Source organism: Halichoeres trimaculatus, unplaced genomic scaffold, assembly GCF_033239565.1.
Source record: "Halichoeres trimaculatus isolate MK-OKI-2021-1 unplaced genomic scaffold, fHalTri1.1 fHalTri1_scaffold_16, whole genome shotgun sequence".
In the NCBI taxonomy this organism is placed as follows: domain Eukaryota; kingdom Metazoa; phylum Chordata; class Actinopteri; order Labriformes; family Labridae; genus Halichoeres; species Halichoeres trimaculatus.
In genome coordinates, this window is record NW_027437194.1 from 16649740 (window position 1) to 16667974 (window position 18235).

General features: G+C 40.8%; 1 protein-coding gene across 1 annotated transcript; it reads left to right on the plus strand.

Annotated features, from left to right (window-relative positions):
• The first annotated feature begins 8354 nt into the window (after positions 1 to 8354).
• alpk2 (alpha-kinase 2) lies at positions 8355 to 15156 on the plus strand. The gene is made up of 10 exons (XM_074689710.1): positions 8355 to 10082; positions 11187 to 12666; positions 12749 to 12896; positions 12978 to 13105; positions 13192 to 13236; positions 13333 to 13631; positions 14335 to 14423; positions 14508 to 14725; positions 14817 to 14865; positions 14949 to 15156. Exons 1-10 carry the CDS (start codon positions 8355 to 8357, stop codon positions 15154 to 15156), a joined length of 4392 nt encoding a protein of 1463 aa, XP_074545811.1.
• The last annotated feature ends 3079 nt before the right edge of the window (positions 15157 to 18235 follow it).

Consider the following 18235-nt stretch of genomic DNA (forward strand, 5'->3'; position numbering starts at 1 on the left):
AAACAAGCCCATTGACTCGCATAATGTTGTCTTTTTGTTTGTGCCTTGTATGCTCTTGTTCAGTTATGCTTTTGTTTTATTAAATGTGTTTGTTTCTAAGAAAGAAAAATGTTAAAACTGGACGCTTTTTTTCCTGGCATGATCAGTGCACGTCCTTCCCAGCTCTCCCCCTACATTTCCTGTTTTTCTCAAGCTGTCAAATAAAAGACAAGAAAAATATCTTATTAATATTTGATGTAACCACAAAAAATACATCCATCAATCAGGGATGTAGGGTTTAAGGATAAATTGGCTCGGTGGGGTGGGGTGGGGTTAAAGCATTATTCAGATATAACATCACATCATCTGCATACAAAGATATTTTAGAATATAAGGAAAATGGAACTTTCCTGGGGCTTTGTTCCTTCTGACAAATAAAACAAAGCTCAAACTTCTAAACAAAGAAAAAGCCAAATAAAACATATAAATATCAAAGGGAAGAGGTCAAAATCCCAAAATTCAAAAGTGAAGCAGAGTCAAAAAATGTTGAAAGTTTAAAAAAAATGCTGGACAGTAAAACACACATCTCCATTTTTGAATTAATTTCTTGTTCATCATCTTTCATTGCAGTCATCCAGTATAATATAACATAAGTAACCAGTGCTATAGCTGTCCTACTCTTTTAATGGCTGTGAGTCAGAATTTACAAGGGGCACTGACTCAGCTAAAGAGATCATAACAAAGGTCTTCAGTTTCTTATGACGCAGAAACTAACTGCTACGTTTCTGTCCTAGCGCTCGAGCAATGCTGGGCATGTGCTCTGTTATGTGGTGTAATAAGTTAAGTAATCCTTTGTGACTAGCCTCAGAGGAATACTTAAATCCCACTGCCACTCGCACAGAAACAAACTCCTTATGTGGAGATTTTCACTCCGGCGATGGGGGACTTAGATGACAGCAAAAAGAACATGATTTTCTTCAGAGTTTTTGCAAAACTATCAAGATATGTTTTCTTCATCTTTGAGATGGTGTTTGAGTTATAATTTTGGAGTCTTGAGTGCTTTGTCCCAAGTAGTCTGAAACCAAAGCCAAGTATGGTTTTCAGCTTCTTTCATAACACGCTGGCGTACTGAAGATGTGTCTCATATCTATAATTTGTCTGCCATGTCCCCCCCCTGCCTTAATGGGGTGTGGAAAAACATCCGTCAGCCGACTCTCACGCACCCTCACAAACAAAACATAGCCGTGACGCCCGCTTCTTACATGTGAAGCACCATTTTCCACCTGGTACTGTCAGAGAGATGGACGACAGACACCAGGCTGAGACAGACTGTGCAACAACACTGGATAAAAATACATCTTGCTTTGGTAAGATGACACTACAAGAGTCCAGAGAGCCACGTCCCATTTAAAGCCCTACAACAACATGCTCAAGATGGTGTAACGTATTGAAATGCATTGATGCACTAAAAGCTTTACAGCTAAAATAGATTAAGAAAAAAAAATGTAAATAAAGAATTGGTGTTCCATGTGATAAAAAGTCTAAGGAGCTTGGGTTTTACTTTTTTTGGATTCATGGTGTATGTTGCATTTTATGGTTACTTTACTTACTGCTGGGTTAACTCAATACTACACTTGTTTTAGAAACCAAATATCCTGAGGGAGTCCAAATCTTTCCTTAACCAAATGAACAAAAAAGGCAAAAATTTTAGCATTAAGAGGAAACTTTTGTCTGTTTATTGGTAACACTGTAATTCAAATTCACCAAATTTTAGGACATGGTTTGCAAGAAAACTGAAAACTTGATCGTAAAAGCAATCTTAAGGTTTGTTCTAAACCTGTTTGGCAACTTTGGGGACTTTTTTATTTCTGGCAATCAACTATTTAGTTTTTATTTGCACTGCACCAAATTATATCCAAACTTATCGCAAGATACTGAAAGAGCAGGTCTTTGACTCAAGCAACACATTAACTGGACACTGTACATGTTTCAAGCACTATGCTGAAGCCCTCTCAGTGATGTATTATAACATATTAATAGTGCAGCTGTGGTTAATTTTTTTCTCATCCAGTATCTGTACAAAATCCTTTTGTGACATATAACATCTTTTGAAATAAGTCAGAGGTCACAACAACACAACTTCATACACACACCACTAGTCCAATAATATTCTCTCTGTTGCTTCAGAGATTTACAAGCTTCCATATTAACAGGTGTGCAGAAGCCAGTGTTGCATAACAGCATGAAAAGATCAAAAGGACATGACTTCATTTTAATGGTTTGTGTCTTCACCTTCAGCTGTTAATTGCTATTCATAAAATTTGGCACTGACAATAGAAACTTTGAGCAGAGCTTCTGCCAAAGCAGTTGGAGGAGAGCCACTGTGTATTATCTAATAACAGTCAGGCAGTCGTTGTATTTTCTTTATTTAAGGTTGAAAATCACACCCAAGATATTTCTGTTTTGTTGGCAGGTCTTTGTAAAAAGTGTTTTAACTCCAGTGTAGTGGACGTGTCACCTGTCACTACAACAATTATGTAAGGGTATTAAAAGCCTTAGTTACAACACAGTCTTTATAAAACAGAGGTACACAAGGAACTGATGGTCAGTTTTGCAGAGCTTAGTTAACAATGTTTAATTATATGTTTAAAATAGGATTCAACTATGGGTTTCCTTCAATGTAGTGTTTTTTCTTTTTCTTTTCCTTTTTCTTTTTGATAGGACTAGATGGAAGAAGTGATGGAATTCAGAGAGAGAATGTGTGGAATTACTCTTCAAGTGTTCACGAAAAGTTGAATGTTAGTGTGTTGAGCCCTGGCACTAAAGCTGTGTTCATAATGTAGCAAAAGGCTGTTTTAGATGACAAAAGACTCTTTAAGAAACATTTATCAGTGTCTAAAGTCTGAGGAATGCTCATCATGAACCTGCAAACCTTTTGGAAAAAGGCATGTGAAGTTGAGATCAGAATAGGCTCTCAGGGCTCGTGCTAGCTTTGATAGCCTGGCAAGGCATGAAACTGTAAAAGGGAGAACAGCAAGCCTGAAAATCCACCTACTATTTAAATTCTTTAAAAGGACTGTTTAGATAGTTAATACTTTCATACAGTTGAATTAGCTAAATGTAGCTTTCTGATAAGCTAAACTAATATTTAGTGCTAGCTGTAGCTTCACGACTAGCATACTGTCACACTGGTTGTATAGCTTCTTGTAGGGTACGTTTTATGTGGTTTAAAGTGAGAAACATTATTTTTATCCATGTCTATCCAAAAATTGTTAATTTTTTTCATCTTCTTACTTAGCTGGGACCATTGTAGCAGAGAAATATTAGTTTGGTTTGGAGTTAAGTCCTCATATTCCTCAGTTTGGACTCATGTAAACATGCATGTGTGTGTTTGGGTTTTGCGTGTAAGGACTGAAGCCTAATGGGTTCTTGTTAGCTGTTGTTCAGCTGGGAAAAGGGCAAACAGCAAGCTCAAAAATCCATCGATTACTATAATTTAGGCCAGAACATTGTTTTCACAGCCAAACAAGTAAAAATAAGCTTTCTGACCAGCTAATCTGACTTTAAGCAATATCTGTAGCTTTGGATAACTTTCATCAGTATCAAAACTCTGTCATGTGTCTAAACTATAAAAGACATTAATTCTTTCTCTTATTCGGTTTGGACTGTAGGAGCAGGGTGTTAGGTTGGTAGCTGACTGGAGCCATATTGTCAGGGCTCTTGCAAACTGTGGGTAGCTATGCATAAAATACTGTAGAACAGTTAATAATAGGCCTAAAATTGAATCCACCAGAAAAAAAACAAGCTTAAACAGTGTTAGACACAGCTAAACTAGCTAAATTTGACTCTCTGATTAGCCAAACTAAATTGCAGCACTAGCTGTGGCTTCACAGTTAGCATACTGTCATAGCACGGCTTCTCGTTTAAAGGAGCATTCATCCTCATTCCCACCCAGTGAGGACACCATGAGCAGGCTGGCCAAATTGCTAATTGTTTATTTCCTTGATAAAACAAACACCAGTTATGCAGGCCGTCCTGACTTCAGTTCTCGCTCTCCAGCTGAGTTATTGGACCATTCAAATGACTGGAAAATGACTTGCTGTTTATGTCATCCGGGATTAGCGTGTGTTCACTGCGCCTAAGAGGAGAGAACCAACTGAATGAGATGCTGAGTCACATTTGATCACTGTCACAACAGGGCTGAATAATTGACTGCTGATAATCTGCCAGAAAAGCCAACTAAGGTCTCATTAGTTTGTTTTGGTCATTGACAACAGAGCATTGTTGCTTTGCCAGGGTATTTAGGGGAGTGTTAATGCTGCCAGAACAACATGACCCCAAATGTCTGAAACGCATCTAAACAAATTTATATCAAAGGAATAATTACCCTTTCAAACACTCCTCAGCCAAAAAACAGGCTTTAGTGTTTCATTGTCAAAGATTTCATCTTTTCTCTACTTTGAACCATCAAGTACATATTAATTTATTTTATTCAAACTCAGTTTCAAGTTGCGATATTCAGTGTTGGTTGATACATTTTTGTACAGACTGAGAAGAGTCTAAAAAACCAGAGTAAAGTCCTTGTATTCTCTTGAAGATTCTTGGCAAATAACTATGGTCCTGATACTGATCAGGTAAATACTAAAACAAATAGAAACATAAATAAGACTTAAGAAATTTTAGCTTTAATTAAATTCTTCAGAGACGATACAACCATCTGATAGTACTCTTTGATACTTGATGGAAAAAAATACTGTTATTGGAGGTAAGAAGCAGGAGAAGGATAAAGTGCTAGAATGCTATCAGCTATCAGTTGCCCATGGTTTAGAAGTGACTTCAGCACAATACCAATAACAGCATATTTGTTCTTCAGTTGAATGAGTGTTATGTAGCAAAATTTGTCTAAAATAAAGCTAAAAAAAAAAAAAGGGTTAAGATAAACTGAAGTTTGAGTTTGTCATTACTTCTCTCACTTGAATGGTTTAAAAACTTCCCTAATTTAAAGTCTTTACCACATTTGGGACAAAACCACCATCTAAGTCACTCTCTTAAGTAGGCCATGACTTAAAACAGCCTGTAAATATAGATATCGAGTGTTAAATGTTCAAGATCGGCACATGTCTGCAATATCAGGTAACTAACTTTGTACTAGCGGGGGGCAACAGTTAAAAATAGACTCACACCCCGAGACCACTAACTCTGCCTGAGCTCATTCTTAAGTCCTACATCATCGGTCTTCAACAACACTGCAATGAAAAGGGTAAGTACTGCATGCACGGCTGGAAATCCCCGTCTGTTTTAATAATAATCGTATCATGTGTAAATCAGCTTGGTGGCTACATGTGAGGCATTTGTTTGTGGCTTTCTTTCTGGAAATGACCCAAGTTGCCAATTAGTCTGCTCTGTCTGTTACAAACAGTGCTGACATGTTTACATATGTACACTCAGCTGTGCTTGGTAATTGTGATAATTACTTTGTGAAACAGTTAACCCCTCAAAGTGACTAGATGCTGCTTTGATTCTTGCTTAAGCTCATATGCTGCTACCAAAAATTGAGGGAATCGGACTACCTGAGGCAGCTTTAGTTGTTTTATTTATTGTATGTCTGATCAGTTTTAAGCTCCCATCTTTCCACCAACTTGCTTACATACAGCTTTAAGCTTTAAACATGCAGCAGGCTCTTGGGGGTGTTGTATGACTGAAGATGGATCTATTTTGGCACAGACGGTCAAGATGACATCGAATTACACTTTCTAGCGCTCCGTCAGGCAGGTGCTGACAACTTTATTGTTGTTTAATGTTAGAACATATCAAACCCAATCTGAAGCACGTATCCAACACATCAACAACACTGATTCCTGTTCAATTTAAATGTTCCACATCCTAGGAAGTAAACATGACACAACACTTGGAAGAACAATTTAATTTTTTGCGTAAAGACTTCAGCTTCAAGATGAGTCTTTGAGCAATAATTTTGTACACTTGAGTTTAAAGTCAAGGTGTTTGTCAGTCGACCTGCTAAACTTAGGATCAGTAGTCACAGTAAACATTGCAGGCTCGAGGGCTCAGCTAGGTGTCCTTCACTGGAATGTGATGAATGCAGGTCATGGGTGAAGATGCACTGGTATTTTTCCAGCATCTGTGCCACTAGTTCCTCTGCAGCAATCTTGTATACCTCAGTGCATGTTTTGAAGCACCGCCTTTCAACACTTCATGTCAGGGCTCTGTACATTTGACGGGTAGCGGGAAACTATTTGAAAGCAGTGCTCCACAAAGACGCACTTAAAGTTTTACTGGCAACCAGTGATGGAAAGCAACAGCAGATTAAGTTTCAACTTTTAACAAGTTTAAAAAGATGTTTCTTCATGGAGATTCACTTGCGCAAGAAACACGATAAGGATTTATATCAAAATCAAGTGATTAGTTATTTACCTTGGCCTTAGAATTTATAGTGGACTATTCTGGCAGAGATGGCAGCCATCCAGTTCAAAACGTAACGTCTCTAGATGAGGACGCCAGGTCATGAGAGGTTAATAAATATCAGATATCATCTGGCATCAATCAAGGGCTCAGAATTTTTTCCTGAATGGTATCAAGTTGCATCACTGTAATAGTTGCAAGTATATTAATTGGTTCTTTGAGATCATGAGACAGTATTACTTTAAATTTGTAAGTAAAGTGCAGCTTAAAGTTTGTGCTTTGCTTCCGCCAAGAAACAACTCGTGATTTGTCGAGATAGGGTTTCAGTAACAGTTTTCAATCAATGCCAAATGCTATTAGAGTTTACAAGATAAACAAGACAACTATAGCGCTCTAATGTAAAGGAGAAGACACTACCTCATTGAGCCCTCATCCCAATGTTAGCACTCCTCTGTTTATAGGTTACATAATGCCCCCAACAACCCAGACATAACAATAAATGGGAATTTATGGGCAGTGAGAGCCATTAGGATTACCAAGTATGCATTTCCCATCACAGGTGTTTCATCAAGATAGGCCTACCACACAGAAACTCATCCATGCTAGCTCCCAGTCTCCATCATACCTGCAGGGAAGAGACCAGGGTCAGGAGGCTGTTGGGTTTAGCTTTGCATTGAGGAATGAAGGGGAAATGATACTTTCTCTTCACTTGTGAGGTGGCCCCAAAGTAGGATCATTTTTATTCATTGTAATTCTTTAGCTTGCTCAAATTAACACTTAAATACATGGATATCAAAGTATGGCTTCAGGACACACTCTTGACGAGACGGAACAGACAGACATAGAACAACGTAAGACAGACTAACTCATACATGTGGAACTGAGGCACATTTCCAGGTGGAAACAATGAAGGCAGGGACGACAATCACAAGAGAAGGAAAACATCAACCTAGAAAGTGAAGTTTTCTGAAATGAGAGGAAAGATATCGGGAAGGGACAAATGAGGCAAGACTGACCTGAAAGCGTCAGCTTAATAAATATGATGACACATGGCCTTGAATATCTGCAGTATGCAAAGAAGTTTTCCGTTTTTTACTTCTCGACTTGAATTATTTTACAGTCATATTTGGCTTTTCTTGCGGAATGCTTGCTGGAAAGACATCTTGATTGAAGGTTTTGAGCATGCAAAATGTCAGTTTTTTTGCTTCATTTCAAGAGCTGGCTATGCTGCATTCAGGGTCAACTTGAAAATCAGATATTTCTTTCCCTGGTCCTGACTGGGTTAAGAAAGCGTCTGGCCAGATTTTATAATAAACTGGCATCAAGTGGCAGACCTTATGAAATGGCCTGGACCATGGATCCATTGTAGTTTGAGCCGTGATGTAAAGGATAACCCTTAAGACGAAGAAATGCGATGAAGCCACTCTCTTAGCTTTCTCTCCCTAAACTGAATTGCTGCTATCTTTTCCTCATTCACAGAGCAGTAACATTGATCTTACAGGGAAGAGGACAGAAAAGAACCATGTAGTCTGCAACAACTTGAGAGACATTTTTACCCACCATAGAGTAACACCAGGAAGGTTTCCAGCTGATAAGATATGTCAAGTGGCTTTTCAGAGCTTCTAAATAGGGGCATTTAAAGGGTCATCTCCTGGTGCTTAGATAAACAGCTAGAGGGAGGCAGCGGGCCCCACTTCAGATACTTCACATGAGAGAAAGGCACAAGATCAGAAATCATAAAACTTTCTGACTTTTCTGCTTTTGTAATTCAAATGTGAGTGATGGTAACTTTCTGCTGTTGACATTTTTCTCTCTGCAGGTAAAGAATCCAGACCCAGTGGAGTAAATGAAACCCAAAGCAACCGATGAGTGCACAGAACTTAAACTGTTGTCCCAAAGTTTGGCTTGCCAGTGGTGTTTGAAAACCTCCTTAAATGGCACAACTAGAATTCCCGATGGATCCGTCGTCCCTTTGCCCAGATGACCAAAAACAGACACCACCGCCTCTTACAGACAGTCAAACTGAGGATCTGAACTCTTTTCACACTCCAGTAGAGAAAACGCTGTCTGCGTATGAAACGGTGTCGGATCTCTCAAACCTCTCTGATGAATCACTTGAGACTTTGTTAAACATTTCCCCAAACCTTCCTCAGGACAACAGCAAAGACTCAGACTGCAGGTTAGCTTCAGAGTGCTTGCCAAAGGTAGAGAGCCCTTTTGGCTTTCCAAAACATGGAATACCTCTTTTACCTCAGTTCTCTTATGGCCCTATTTCACCCCTCTGTGAATCCTTTTCAGTTGTTAGTTTAGAAACAGCCCTCGAAGCTCCTATCGTACAACAAAGTATTCCAGATCAGTCTCCTGAGGTCATGTCATCCTCTCCTGAGGGCTTGATGGAGCCATCTGTCACTGAGCCTCTCTCCATCCCTAAATGCAGTCAAGTCACCGGTCTATCAAGGTCTTTATCACATGGTTCAGATAGTTTGGAGAGCGATGGAGCCACAGCATCAGTGTCAGAGCTTTATATCTTTGAAAATGAGACACAGGACTTTATACTAAGCCCAAAAGTAGATCCAGAGAGGATTAAATGTCCTGAGTACCAGCCATTATCAGAAACAGAGTTGGCAAACGTAGAAAGCAGTGCACATGTCCTGTTGAGTGATTCAGAAAACTTGGTGACACAATGTTTTAACAGCTCAAGTGAGGAGCAAGTTGTAGCGGACTCTGAGTCACACATACATCACTTAGGATCACCTGCTGTGGATGCATGTGAGTCAGGCGTGAAGTCAGGAAATGATGCAGGACGAGGGGAAGCAGAGGTCACTGATTTCACCCCCCAAACATATGAAAGTGACAGCCCAGTGGAGCTGTGGCTGGATGCATGCCAGTATCTGACAGGTGAGGATACAGGAGATTTGAACAGGACAAGTCATTCTCTGCTCACTGATACCAGTGACTGGTCTTTTTCCCCAGGAGAGACACAAGTATCAGGTTACTACTCTGATGGAAGTGAGGTGATTGGCTCGTGTGGTGATGACACCAAAGGTTGGGGGCCATCGGTGGAGAGGTGGTCTTCAGTGGACAGCTGGGCCAGTGCACTCTCAGACTGGACAGACATCATTGCAGCCCCACCAGAAGACTTTACAGCTGCCTTCACAGAGATCGGGGCAGAGATAGATGCTTTGACACAGGCACTCGCTGAGGGACACTCTCTAATAGACTCAGAGTCTAAAGGAGGAAAGGGTCAAGAGGCAAAAGTGAAGGTACATTCACAACCACCCATGGGTGTCAAGGATCAGCCTCAAAACATCCCAGAGGGATCTCTGCTCTCCGGGCAGGGTTGTCTCTTTTTCAGCCTTGAATCTGGTGGAGAGGAGCTCCGAGACAGAGATGCCTCTCAGAGCACTGAATCTTTATGTGATTCAGGAGAAGCCACAGAATTACAGAAAGCACCGGAAGAAATTCAGAGCAGCAAGGCTGGGCCACCCATGGGAACCCCCATAGATGTGACTTCAGGATCTTCCACTTCTGCTTATTTGGATTTTTGTCAATTTGGTGGATTTGGGGAGTCTACGGAGACAGACAGTTTAATCAGCTGTGAAGAAGATCCAATTATACTGAAAATCACAGAAGACACAGATTTGGAGGGACAGAATGCACCTGCAGGGACAATGCTTAATCAGGTAAGACAGTTAACTTTATAGGTTTTTTCAGTCTTTTGTCATTTTGTACAAGTTTTGTATGTATGTTGGCAATTTGGAACAGTGTTGGCACAATGTAATGAGAACAAAAGTTTGAGCCCATCACTTTCTCAGAAGTGCGTGGCAGAGAGGGACTAATGGAAAGATTTGTCTTAGAAACAATAACACTGATCACCTTCAAATCATTCGTTCTGGCCAACAGATAAATCAGTCACGTACTTTGGAATCATGGCCAGAACATTAAGAGACATTCCTGCCTCTGTCCTTGTCAGTGTTGTCATTCTTGGTTTCATAGCCACTCCGGAGGTACATAGAATACTCCTGAGAGTGAAATCCACGCTCGTCACCACGTGTCAGACTCACGAGTATTGTCACCTTGCTTTGGATTCAAGCCATTCATTCTGCACCCAAGGACTGTCATCCATGCATGATTCTGTTGTATTATTGGATAAATCCTTTTGCATCAAAGAACTGACAGCTGTGTGTGCTGAAGGAAGCAAGAGTGCCTGGGGAAAACTTCAGATGGACAGGAATGGCGTCTAATAATAGCGGAGAGTTCATTGATAATAGCATGCATCCGTGGCGTGTCAGGGCGGAGGGGTGAGAGGAGAGCACAGCTGAGGACTGAAATTTGACCCCCCCTTGCGCTCTCTTTTTGTACGCGCCCTTTAACAGAGCCATTCCCACCAGGTCTCCTTTAAAAACCCCGGAGCAGAACGGCAACAGGTCCGGCTTGTGGAGGCTGTTTCTGATTGGCTTAGGTAGGCAAGGCATAGCTTGAGCTCTTGACAGTGTTGCTTCCAGTTGCATGCAGGACATATGGACTGTCGGAGAGGATATAGAGGCATGAGGTTTTGGAAAGATCTGTTTTGTGGCTCTATAGAAAGGTATGTGCCGAAGAATTTGAAATTATATTTTCTTGTTGCGGAATATTTCTAGAGTCAAATCTTTTATAGCACACAGTAATGTTCTTTCAAAATCTGGTAGTCTGGTAGTCCTTTAGATGCCTTGTAAAAAAATATCCGTGGTTATTTTCTTCAAACTCTGTCAGATGTTTTACTTGTATTTATACATTTCTGTTCGCAGCCCTTTGGAGGGGAACTCTGTGAAGTGACAGATGAACGCAGAGTCTCCCAGCCTGATTCAACCGACAACCAGGAACCTACGAGGATCTCAGGGCCAGCTGAGGTTGATCCCAAAGGGACCGAATGTTCAACAGATCTTTGTTCCTTCACCTCACACACTCTGACAAACTGGCACGTGCCAGGTGGAGACATAAAACCTGGCGTGCATATTAATGTCCCTGCACACGTGTCACTTGACACTCCACCAGACTTTGACGGAGCCTGTCAGTTGGAGCCACAGGGGGGGAGTCCTAAGTTTATTATGCCCTTGGCTCCTCTCAGTATCAGCTCCTCCCTCGTCTGTCGAACCCACGGAAGTTTGGACGGACATCAAGCTCACGCTACAAAGGATCTCAATTACAACAGAGACCTCAGCTCAGGTCATCTACAACCCTCTGCTCTCTGGCCAACCTTGGGAGAGATTAGTCATGGACAGTCTTTAGAAGCTGATGAGGATTTGTTTGATAGAAAAGAAAACACAGTTAAGTCTTCTGAGAAATCTTCAGCAGACTCTGAGTGTGTCTTTGCTGCAAGAAAAACAATACATGAGGACATTAATGACCTCAGTAGAGAACTATCAAACTTGGCTGTTGTCCCTGCAGATAATTTTGTTATCTCAGAGGAGAAACGGATTGCGTACATAACTTTAGATTTATTTGATCCATTTGCTCCTAGGGTTGCAAAACCCGTTGATAAAGAGACACAATCTAGAAAAGCAGAGGTAGATCAGACAACAGCTGAGAAGATGCCACACAAAACACGCTCCAAGAAGGACAAATCCTCAAGTCATCATCACGGCACACAAGCCTCCAAGAAACAGGACAACCTATCGCACCATGTTTCAGCACCGCATAAAACAGATCCCCTCTCTGCAGAAATCCACACAGGTGAGCTCGATCCAGCTGTGCAGGATGCTAAAGACACTAAGCTGGTGATTGAGACTTGTGTTGAAAATGAGAAGGCTCCAAGCAAGCCACATGGAAAGAAGAAGAAGAAACATGCTCAGAGTACACTGGGGGGGAAAGGTGTCGGGGAGCCACAGGCTGAGGTGGAGAAAGGAGCAAAACCAAAGAGTGCAAAAGGAAGGATTGAAATGTTTGAGGCCAAACTGGACGCCAAAGATGGGAAAGCTCAAAAGGACATCAAGAAGTTGAATGTTGAGAAAAGTTTCCAGCAAACGGAGGCTAAAACATCCAAGCAGGAACACACGTTATATCATACAGAGCAGCAGACGAAAACCTCCCCCAGTCCTCCAAATGACGATGTCATCAAGAAGCGACGCCTGTCTGAGGATAAGTTTGGGAAAATTTTAAGTGCTTTGGAATCAAAACTGCCAAAACAAGATGTTTCTATCAAAGCCAAGGCAGGAGAGGCAGATGCCGGGGCAACTCGCAAGAAGGCATACAGTGAAGTGGTGAAACAGAAAATCATTCCTCCTGAAGGTAAACAGTTATTAATCTGCCGTTAGCCTGCATGGTGACAGGATGAAACTCATCTTTCATCTCTAAATGTTACTTCCTGCAGAAGTCAAGGTAGTGAAGACAATCCAAGCCGTGTCTGTGAGCGGGGACCCTCAGAGTTTGTGCCTGTGGTGTCAGTTTACAGCCGTGTTCTCAGACCACACTGTCATCTGGAGCAGAGATGGCACGGTCCTGACTGAACTCAAGAGAAGGTACTTGCGCTCTTCTGTCCTCAAAGGCCTGACATTGCCAGACATATTTGTAAGCATTTATCAATCTTTGTCTCTCTGAAGTGCAGGGGATGAGAGCAGAGTGTCAGTGACCATCACCAACGCTTCCCACAAAGACTTGGGCAAGTACCAATGTCACCTCACAAGCTCACAGGGATCAGTCACCCTGGACTACCTGCTAACATATGAAGGTATAAAACCTGACTACGACACAGAATGTCTTTAAAATGGTCAATTAATATGCTTGCTTCAAGTGTTGTCTTTCTTCATTTTTCAGTGCTGAGTGAGATAGTCATCCCTCCAGCTCCTAAAACCGTCACATGTAAGTACTTGAAAGCTTTTTAACAACAGTTAGTCAGTGAGTAAGAGTCTTTGTGTTTGACAGCTGTGACTGATGTCGAGCCTGTTTGTATTCCAGCTGTTCCTGAAGAGGTGGGAAATGAGGAGGAGGACATCCACTGCTCAAGGCTGCTCTTCAAAGAGGATTTCTTATCTGAACAATACTTTGCAGACAACGAACCTGCAAGTATCATCACCGAAAAGGTCCACTTTGGGGAGGGGATGCACCGGCGGGCTTTCCGGACAAAGATGAAGGCCGGTCAGATCCCTCTCTTATTGCCAGGACACTCGTGTGTGCTCAAAGTGCATAACGCTATCAGCTACGGGACCAAGAACAATGAGGAGCTGGTTCAGAAGAACTTCAGCTTGGCTGTAGAGGTAAAGAGATTGACACAGGACTCTGAGGCTTGGAAAAATGATTCTTAACTCTGAAACTGTTTTATGTATCTAAAACAAGCAGAAAGATTTGCAGTTAACTATGACAAAATTTGGTGCCCCAAAACAGCCAAAAAGTTGTTTTTTGATCTGGGCTCACCCAGGTGTCCCAAAACTTTTCAGCCTACATCTCCAAAAATAACAGTGACAGAGATAAGCAACCCCCTGCTGTGTGAGTTTGCAAATAGGCCAATACCAAAGAAATAAATTAGAAAAAATGAACCAAAAAGTGCCTACAACAAAAAGTTATACTATCCATGTACACATATTGATTTGTTTCCTGATTCAGCTGATGCCACTATCCTGGCTTGCTCACCTCAAGGTCTTGCGGCAACAAAGAGATGTGGAAAACAGATCAAATATTTTTTGTTTCATGGTTTTATATGAAATATAACCCCCAGATTTGTTTATATTTTCAAATTAATAGATGACATATGCAATCATAAATGTGTTTTTTTTTATTTTATTTGGCATTTTGCAACCCTCACTTTTAGAACCACTGGGCTAACCCACAACATTTGCCACACAAATTATGAACTTTTCATCTATAGATTTAGAAAATGTAACCAGATATTTATCATACACTCTGGCAACTTTTAAAAAACATATTTTGAGTAGAAATAAGTGTATTTTTTTCTTTCTTTAGGAGTGCCAGGTCCAGAACACAGCAAGAGAGTACATTAAGGCATACACCACTGCTGCCCAGTCATGTGAAGCCTTTGGAGCAATCCCAGAGTGAGTTAGCGGACAGCCTACGCAACAAAACTCTCACTGTAGTATTTTAAATTAATGTGAAACACTTATTTTATGCTCAACCAGGATAATTCCCATCTATCTGGTTCACCGTCCATCCAATGACATCCCGTACGCCACACTGGAAGAGGAGCTGATAGGAGACTTCGTCAAGTATTCTGTCAAGGACGGGAAAGAGATCAACCTGATGAGACGTGACTCAGAGGCGGGACAGAAGTGTTGTGCCTTCCAGCACTGGGTGTACCACAAGACTGAGGGGAACCTGCTGGTTACTGACATGCAGGGTTAGGAAATCAGATCATTTGACTGTGAACGCACACATTCAGGTATTTAAAAAAGATGAATTTGAAGGACTAAGTGTTACTTCTTTTTCAGGAGTGGGAATGAGACTCACTGATGTGGGGATAGCCACGTGTAAGAAAGGGTGAGTCATATTTTAAAATATTCTAGATCCAAATTCTTCATAAATGTAAATAAATGTATCATGACAATCTGTTTCTTTTTTAGGTACAAAGGCTTTAAAGGAAACTGTGCCACCTCCTTCATCGACCAGTTCAAAGCCTTACATCAGTGTAACAAGTACTGTGAGATACTGGGGCTCAAATCCCTGCAGCCTAAACCTAAGAAGCCGGCAGCTGCACCCAAACCCAAACCCCAACCTGCTGCAGCACCCAAGAAGAAGACTTTTGGGCCTACAGTGAAGAGCAAGTCATAATAGGAGAAGAACTCTGGACAATTGGCTTTTCTTTCTTGTTGATATGTTGATACTTTTGGTGATGAGACGGGAGAGTTTGGATTGTCAAAGAGGACACAAACAATCATCAAAAATTTTGTGTGTGGACGGATGATCTGGCCTGTCACTTCAGAGGAGCTTCTGTTTCATCTCATGTTGAACATTTGAGAACATGTCTTTATTTCAAAGATGATAGCACTGGAGATGTTTGATGAGTGAGGGAGTGTCGTACTTTTTATTTCACAGGTTTTGCTGAAATTGTTTCATGTTTGAACACTTCATGGTGAGGATGAACTTTGATGTCTTAGAGGTTGCTTTTTGAAGAAATGCGTTGATCTTGCTTTATCGTTATTTTTCTACTTTGGTGATGTTTTCAGGCTTAAAGTTCATTAAATTAATGAACTGGTAATTTATTGATTAGAGAAAATGTCTTCGGGTAGGTTGTATGATACATACACACATTAAAGGACATTGATTGTTTTGTGTGACATGGTGTGAGAGGATCATGTTTGGAGTGTGGTTGGATTTTCTTCATTTCCTGTTTAAACATTTTACCAAGCTACTGACACAGGAAATTTTTTCTTTTTTTATTTCAGATACACACAAAAATACACTTTTGTACACATAAGCTCATGTTGGGTGCATTTGCCAAACGATGTGAAATGTTATTATAAGATGGATAGTTATTTCTGGATTAATTTTGAATATCTGGCATGTTTTAAAGATCTATATGGCACAAGTTTAACTGAGCTTTAGCCCATTTGATCTCATAAGTATGCCAGGTATTCGACTACAGTCTCAGACGGTTTCTGTATCATCAGCTCTGTGCTGCTCTCGCGTCTGATTTCAAAATCCCTGACCCAAATTACTGGCATGGCTCTCAGGTTAATTTTGCCCATGTGAAAGCAGTAGAGTCGTGTTATTAAAGAGATGTTGCTGGTGAAATATCAGCTTTGTTTGCTTTTTATTCACTTTCATCCACTCATATTTTAGTGGTTTGATCTGAAAGTTTAAAGTAAGAAGCGCTGTTGGGTTTGATGGTCATTTTTTAAGAGTAAACATTGTCTTTGGACGATAGCAAGAGCAACAAATAAACACTCTTTATTGATGATATTTGCATGAATGAATACAAGGTGCAATTACAAAATCAGAGATATACAAGCATGTCAGTCAGGTCAGAAGCATGACAAATGTGGTCAAACTTTCTGATCTATGGGAAGGTCTGCACAAATAAACACCTCAAGAGCAAAGGAAAGTGGGTCACAGTAAGAGGCTCGAGATCATGTACGATGTATCGACACATATACAGCATGTCTATTTTCATCTCAGTCCCTCCTGGTGTTGTGTGTCCAAAGCTTTACGACCAAGACTGGGACATATTGCACGTTTAAAAAGAAGTAAGAAGAAATGGCACAAACCCAACCTGACAAAGCAAGACATTGAGAACTGTGTTGAAGTCTTATTCACACTGTAGCTATTTAGTGTGATAATGGCGTTTGACAGACAGGACACAAACACCATTGTCACACTCCACAGCTCTGGAGGACAGCGTTTCCTGCAGGAAAAGTAGACACAGCGCTGTGTTTTTTAACAGACTTGTGCATGCACAATCCTGTGGAATGAGGAAAAAAAGAGTTTAGACAAAAAGTGAAATCACAAAAATGAGTGTATGCTTTTATTGTTGCACTGTCATTTAAATCACACATGAAAAACAGAAAAAAATGTGTAAAAAATACTAAATGTGGCTTATCAAAGACGTCCAAAGTCCACTTAACTCTTTACTAATCATTGTGGGATAGCTGCAGCTGTGTGTGTTCAAGTGTGAGCAAGCACTAAAGAAAAAGACTCACTTCTATGATCATTCAAACCAAAAAGCACATTAAAACCTAATGAATGAATATCTGATTTAAAAAAATAGCGATATAGCCCAGAATATTAACCAACTCACCTCAAATGTCTTTATTCAGTCCTCTCTCTGGTTGGTATCCTCAGGACAGGACAGTCTCCTGCTCCTGATTCTCACAGCTGCTCTCCTTTCACTGCCCTTTCCCTCTCACACCAGCGCATCTTTGTCTCCAGATCATTCATTTCAGAAAGGTAAAAGTCCAGTAGTGAGTCCGGAGTGGCACGTTCACGAGGGGATATGTGGTGCTTTTTGGTTTGATGCCGTCCCGTCCAAGTCTTTATGTAGACAGAGCAAGGTTTGGACAAACAGCCAGTTCCACATTAGTGATAAGCTACAGGGGAAGTATCGATCGACCCTGACCAGAGGTAGAGGGTGCAGGGTGGAGGAAAGGGGACTCCAAAAAAAAGGGAGGCCTGCTGAGGCAACAGGGCCTGAGTACCAAGCTTTGACTTAAAGAGGCCATTAGCTGCTTGAGTCCTAATAAAAGAGTGATCTGGTTAATGATACCATTTCTGGTCTACTGGAGTTGAGGGCTCAAAAAACCTCTAGGCTAAATGAGGGTGTATCTAGTGCAGCTCTGTAATAAACCCAGACCAATGGATCAGTTTTCATAATCAAACTTTTGAAACCATGCCTTTCAATTTTACGCCAAAGCCAAATTTTTAGCCGAGTCCATCCACAATTCTGTGGCAAACACTCAAACACTGTATTATAAATGTAGAAGAAAGCTAACAGTTTTAGCAAAAACTGAAGAAACTTTCTAAATGTTGAAATAGCCTAGCTAGCTGAGAGTTGTAAACAGGCAGCAACTATGAAGTGGCTAGTTAGCAAAAGGTATTCAGCTCAAATGTTTAACCAGTTAAAAATAATAGATTAACTGCTGGAAAGTCAGCAAAAAGATGACAAGTAAAACAGAAAACTAAAAGTAATACAACGCTCAGTCACATGAAGACACATTGAGACATTCTCACCAGAACAGAAGCGAGCACACAGGTGTATAGGATTATTGTCACACAAAACGAAAAATTGTTTCTGTGTTTTATGCTGCATTAATGGTTTGGGTAGAGAAAAACATCTCAAATCCTTTGACTACCAAAAACTATCGCAAATCGGGGTCAGCAGTCCAAACAATTGTCTGAACGGAGGAAATTGTGG

Excerpts from the sequence above, each read along its gene's own strand:
- alpk2 (XM_074689710.1), top strand. The coding sequence starts at position 8,355 with ATGGATCCGTCGTCCCTTTGCCCAGATGACCAAAAACAGACACCACCG. Across the intron at positions 10,083-11,186 it reads CAGGGACAATGCTTAATCAG|CCCTTTGGAGGGGAACTCTG; the intron begins GTAAGACAGTTA and ends TTCTGTTCGCAG. Across the intron at positions 13,237-13,332 it reads AGCTCCTAAAACCGTCACAT|CTGTTCCTGAAGAGGTGGGA; the intron begins GTAAGTACTTGA and ends TTTGTATTCCAG.